The 5,080-nt window shown below is 35.8% G+C and overlaps 1 protein-coding gene across 1 annotated transcript; it reads right to left on the minus strand.

Moving 5' to 3' along the window:
* Positions 1 to 676: 676 nt before the first annotated feature.
* On the minus strand, positions 677 to 1,866 carry LOC106338462 (glutathione S-transferase T2-like). The gene is made up of 3 exons (XM_013777432.1): positions 1,534 to 1,866; positions 1,088 to 1,443; positions 677 to 680 (listed from the first exon to the last, which is right to left on the minus strand). Exons 1-3 carry the CDS (start codon positions 1,864 to 1,866, stop codon positions 677 to 679), a joined length of 693 nt encoding a protein of 230 aa, XP_013632886.1.
* Between the last annotated feature and the right edge of the window lie 3,214 nt (positions 1,867 to 5,080).

Raw genomic sequence — 5,080 nt, forward strand, 5'->3', positions numbered from 1 at the left:
GAGCTGGCCTTCTTCACGATTTCGTTCGATAAAAACTCATTTTTTTTCTTCTCTTCCTTTCATCTTCTTCATCAGCATGATCAATGATCAGATTTTCGAATGTTTGATCAAAATGTTGAGTAAAACATTGATCAAAATTTTCGTCAAATGAATCCTCAAAATTGTTATGAGAAGAAGATGCCATGAGATTATAAGTTTTGTTTTTTTTATAAAAGAGATGAAAAATGTTTAAGATTCTCGTTAACAAGATAGAAGTGAGAGAATATAAACTTGAACAAGTTAGAATTTAGAAAGAGTATAAAGAGAAGAATGGTGAGAATACATCTTAAACAAGAGATAATTCTTTTTGAAAGATAATAGAGAGAATGGTGCAAATGGTGAGAATACAACTTCAATCTTATAAGAGTGTGTCTAGCAAAAGAGTACAAACCGTGACTGTCACTCTCTCGTGATACAAACATACAAAAACCGCAATAATACAAGAACAAGTGTACTCCGTGACTGTCTCTCTCTCTCTCGTGATACAAGCATACAAAAACCACAATAATACAAGAACAAGTGTACTCTGTGACCTCTCCCTGCTAAAAATCATGACCTGACCTCACAGTAGTGTACTCCGTGACCTCTCCCTGCTACAAATCATGACCTGACCTCACAGTAGTTAGCAGCAGCTGTCTCACCTGCATTAGAAGAAACAAAACATTTAGCAACCATAACATTTAGCAACAACTCTCTCTAAATCAGAACCTTTAGCAACAAGAACATTTGGCAACAAGAACATTTAGCAACAAGAACAAGTAACCCTATTACATTTGAAACTATGAGACCACAGAACATTTAAACTGCATTGTAGCATAACAAGAACAAAACAAAGGAAATTAAAACAGCTACACTTAGAGTTAAACTAATTAGACAACAAGTCATTAATTAGCTTCTTCTTGAGGGCTTCTTCATACTCAGCTAAAGGTTATTTTTTTCCAATAAGACTGTCAAGTAGACTCATCTTAGACAACCATTCTTTCATGGCCAAATCATGTTGTTTTATAGACCACATATTCTGAAACTCATTCAGCGCATTCTCCTTTACCAGCGTCTTCTTCCCACTAGCCTTTGCAGCCTTAACACCCGGAGGACGCTTGGATTCAGTTGCTCGAGAGCTTGATGAATCTGCCCCGTCCTCACATTTTCTTTTTTAGAGCTTCCTTCGTTCTTGGCAGTGGATAGCTCACACCACTTATGGTTGTTCCAAAACTCCTTCCAAGCGTGTTCAAGTGTAAATTTCTTGTTGTGGTTGTTGTAGAATATCTGATGAGCCAATTTGAGTATATCATTCTCAGTTTGCCCGCAGCTTTTCTCTCTAGTATCAGCCTCATAGCATCCACAAAACTTGCAGACGAGGTCACTGATCTTGTGCCAACGCTGCTTGCAGTGGCAAGCCTCTCTCTATTTACAGCCAGAAACTTGAGGACTTGCCGCAAAGTAGGCTGCAATTCGTGTCCAAAATGCTCCTGATCTTTGCTTGTTGCCAACTACAGAGTCTTTGCTTGTGTTTAACCACGAGCTAATGAGAAGAACATCATCCGTAGGCATCCATTTCCTCCTTTCTCTACGCGCTGCAGGAGTGCCGTCAAAGTTTGAAGATAGTTCGACACTACGCGCTGCAGGAATGCCGCCAAAGTTTGAAGATAGTTCGATACTATCTTCAAAGTTACCGAAGGAAATAGTTTGTTGACTGTTAAGTAGGTCAACAAACTTTGAAGTTTGCGTGGATGGACAAAATGCTCCTGATCTTTGCTTGTTGCCAACTACAGAGTCTTTGCTTGTGTTTAACCACGAGCTAATGAGAAGAACATCATCCGTAGGCATCCATTTCCTCCTTTCTCTACGCGCTGCAGGAGTGCCGTCAAAGTTTGAAGATAGTTCGACACTACGCGCTGCAGGAATGCCGCCAAAGTTTGAAGATAGTTCGATACTATCTTCAAAGTTACCGAAGGAAATAGTTTGTTGACTGTTAAGTAGGTCAACAAACTTTGAAGTTTGCGTGGATGGACAAAAATCCATACCAAAGCACGTTCAAGGAAGAAAGAAAGAGGAGAAGAAATTAGAACAAAGTTGAGAAAATGGGAAGAGAAGAACACGGTTTGAAGAAAGAGGGGAAGAAATGTTTTTAAAGACTCAACACATTGATCACAACCAACCCGAGTTGACATATATCTACACCATTCATTCCTATCTAGCCATTCATTTCTATCTAACCATAAAAATCAATTTATTACAACCATAATCTACCAGTAACCACTTAAACTTGTATTTATTACCTAACCTAACACAAACAATGCTTTATCCTATTCAAGACAGCAAAGAGAAAGGTTTTATAAAATTTAACAGAGTAAAGAGATAGCTTTTACCTTGATGAACAATTGTGTAGCTTTCTTTCGTGTGGTCATAGAGCAGAGTCTTCCGGAGTCATGTGGTCTTCATTACGGTCCACTCTACATAACGTACAAACAATAAAAATCTAACCATCAATCGCAACAAAAATCACAAACAATGCTTTATCCAATTAAAGACAGTAAAGACATAGGTTTTATCAAATTCAACAGAGGAAAGTGATAGCTTTTACCTTGATGAACAATCGGAATGTGTCTTGCCCAATATCACAAGACAATGCCACGGTGACCCAGAAACCATCACTCTCGAGTTTCTTCATCGTCCCTTAACCTTGATCATGCCTCTTGATCAATCAATCTAAAGATACAAAGACATGAAATATCAAAACAAATTAAGATTCAAATTAAGACACAATGTAAGACATGCATAATCGAAATATTCAAACATAAATACATATTAACGCAGCTTTACCTTTTGATTCGGCGGAGCAGCCGATAAAGATTCACCGTTTTGTCTTCGCCTCAGAGAACCACCACGAGAGAGAGAGTTCGCCGGTTTCCTTAGTGGAGAAAACCAACCGATAGAGAGACGCCGTCTTCCTTCGTCCACGAGAGCCACCGACAGAAACGTGACCGCCGATACGGAGAGAAGTCGCCGTTTCGCCTACGGAGAGAAAAGAAACCGAGAGAAAGAGATACAAGACGAGAAATGAGACGGAACCAACTCTCCACCTCTCCTCTATCCAATTAATGTGTAACACATGTCACTAAGCGACCGTCCCCGGCCTCACTTAATTAAGAGGCGCGTCTTGTGTTTACGTCTTTTGTTTTAATTTTTTAATGCTAATTAATCTAAGATATGATGTTAAAATACATCGATAAACATGTTCTAACCTCCAAAAAAGCAAGTATATATCAAAACAATCAACTATTGTTATAAATGGTATATTTTAGAAACAAACATATATAGACAAAATAGATTGTTTTCTCTTAGAGGGGTCCATGTTTAGCCACAACCACTACAAGGAAACACCAAAAATTCTAAAAATCGAATATTTGCACATAGAAGATGCATTAAGCAAAAGATGCCAAAGAAAACTAAAAGCAATGTTTTAAAAGGACTAGAAAAGAAAAATCTATTGTCGGTTTGAAGTTCGGCTGTGTAAGCTTTTTTCACTCATCTGAGTGGATGGGGACATGGGGTTAGGTTTTGGCATTGTGAAGCTTTTGCCTAAAAGGCACACGTAACACTTGTCTTGTCTTTTTTCTTCTCTCACATTTATTTGCCTTTCCATCTTTCTTTGTCATCATTTAAAATGCTATTGCCATATGTCCCCCTAGGGTTTTCACTTAGATGTTTGAATCTTTATTTCTCTATATTTTCATTTTCATCTTCATACATGTTCACGATTATAGCAAAGATAGATTGAATGTTTGTTTGGTGGGTTGAAGTTAGAAAAGTGCGAAGGAAAAAAAAAGTTTTCTAAAGAAAGATTTGTCTTTTATAAGCAAAAACATTCAATGCATGAAGAAGGTGAAAAACTAGAACCACAACTACATATTCTTTCTATTAAAAGCATAATTAATATAAACATACAAATCCGTACCAGGATAAGTTTTCTTTTCCACAACATATTGAAGACAAGTTAGTTGTCTTGTAAATTTGAGAAATTCTTGGGTTCACCCCTAGGTGAACCTCTAGATTCACCAACCAATAGTGTTTGAGTATCTGATATTTGATATATTTTAAAAAAGGAAACAAAATTGAATTTCCAAATAAAATTATATTTTTGAAATAAAACAATAAAAATACATAAAAATAGTTACAAAAAATAAATAAATAAATATTGATAAACTTTTAGCAAAATACTAAATCCTATACCCTAAATCCTAAACTCCAAACTCTAAATTATAAACCTTAAATCTTGGATAAACCGTAACCATTAGAAAATTTTAAATCCTAAATCATACATTAAAAACTAAATCTTAATAACACTAAACCCTAAACCCTAATCACTAAACCCTAAACCCTTGGATAAACCCTGAACCCTTGGATAAATCATAAACTCTAAATCAAAAATATTTAAAATTAAACCCTAGAGTTTATGATTTATCCAAGGGTTCAGAGTTTACCCAAGGGTTTAGGGTATCCCAAGGGTTTATGGTTTACCCAAGGGTTTAGGGTTTAGTGATTAGGATTTAGTGTTAGTAAAATTTAGTTTTTAATGTATGATTTAGGGTTTAAGATTTTCCAACGGTTTAGAGTTTATCCAAAGTTTAAGGTTTAACGTTTAGGGTTTAGGGTTTAGGATTTAGGGTATAGGGTTTAGTATTTTGCTGAAGATTTAACAATATTAATTTATTTATTTTTTGTAACTATTTTTATGTATTTTTATTATTTTATTTTTAAAATATAATTTAATTTGGATATTCAATTTTATTTACTTTTTTAAAAGATATCAAATATCAAATACTCAAATGCTATTGGTTGGTGAACCCAAGAATTTCTCTGTAAATTTACCCTCTGTACTTTAGAGCCAATTAAAGACTACGTCCTAGTACTACTACCAAGCGAAGTACAATCTCCCGGTTTAGCCCTGAACCGATATATGCCGACAACCCGAATTGGTTTTTGCTTCCAGTGCAACCAAACAACCTCTCACATCTTATGATGCTTCAGGAGACCAACG

Source organism: Brassica oleracea, chromosome C4 (assembly GCF_000695525.1).
Source record: "Brassica oleracea var. oleracea cultivar TO1000 chromosome C4, BOL, whole genome shotgun sequence".
Classification (NCBI taxonomy): Eukaryota; Viridiplantae; Streptophyta; class Magnoliopsida; order Brassicales; family Brassicaceae; genus Brassica; species Brassica oleracea.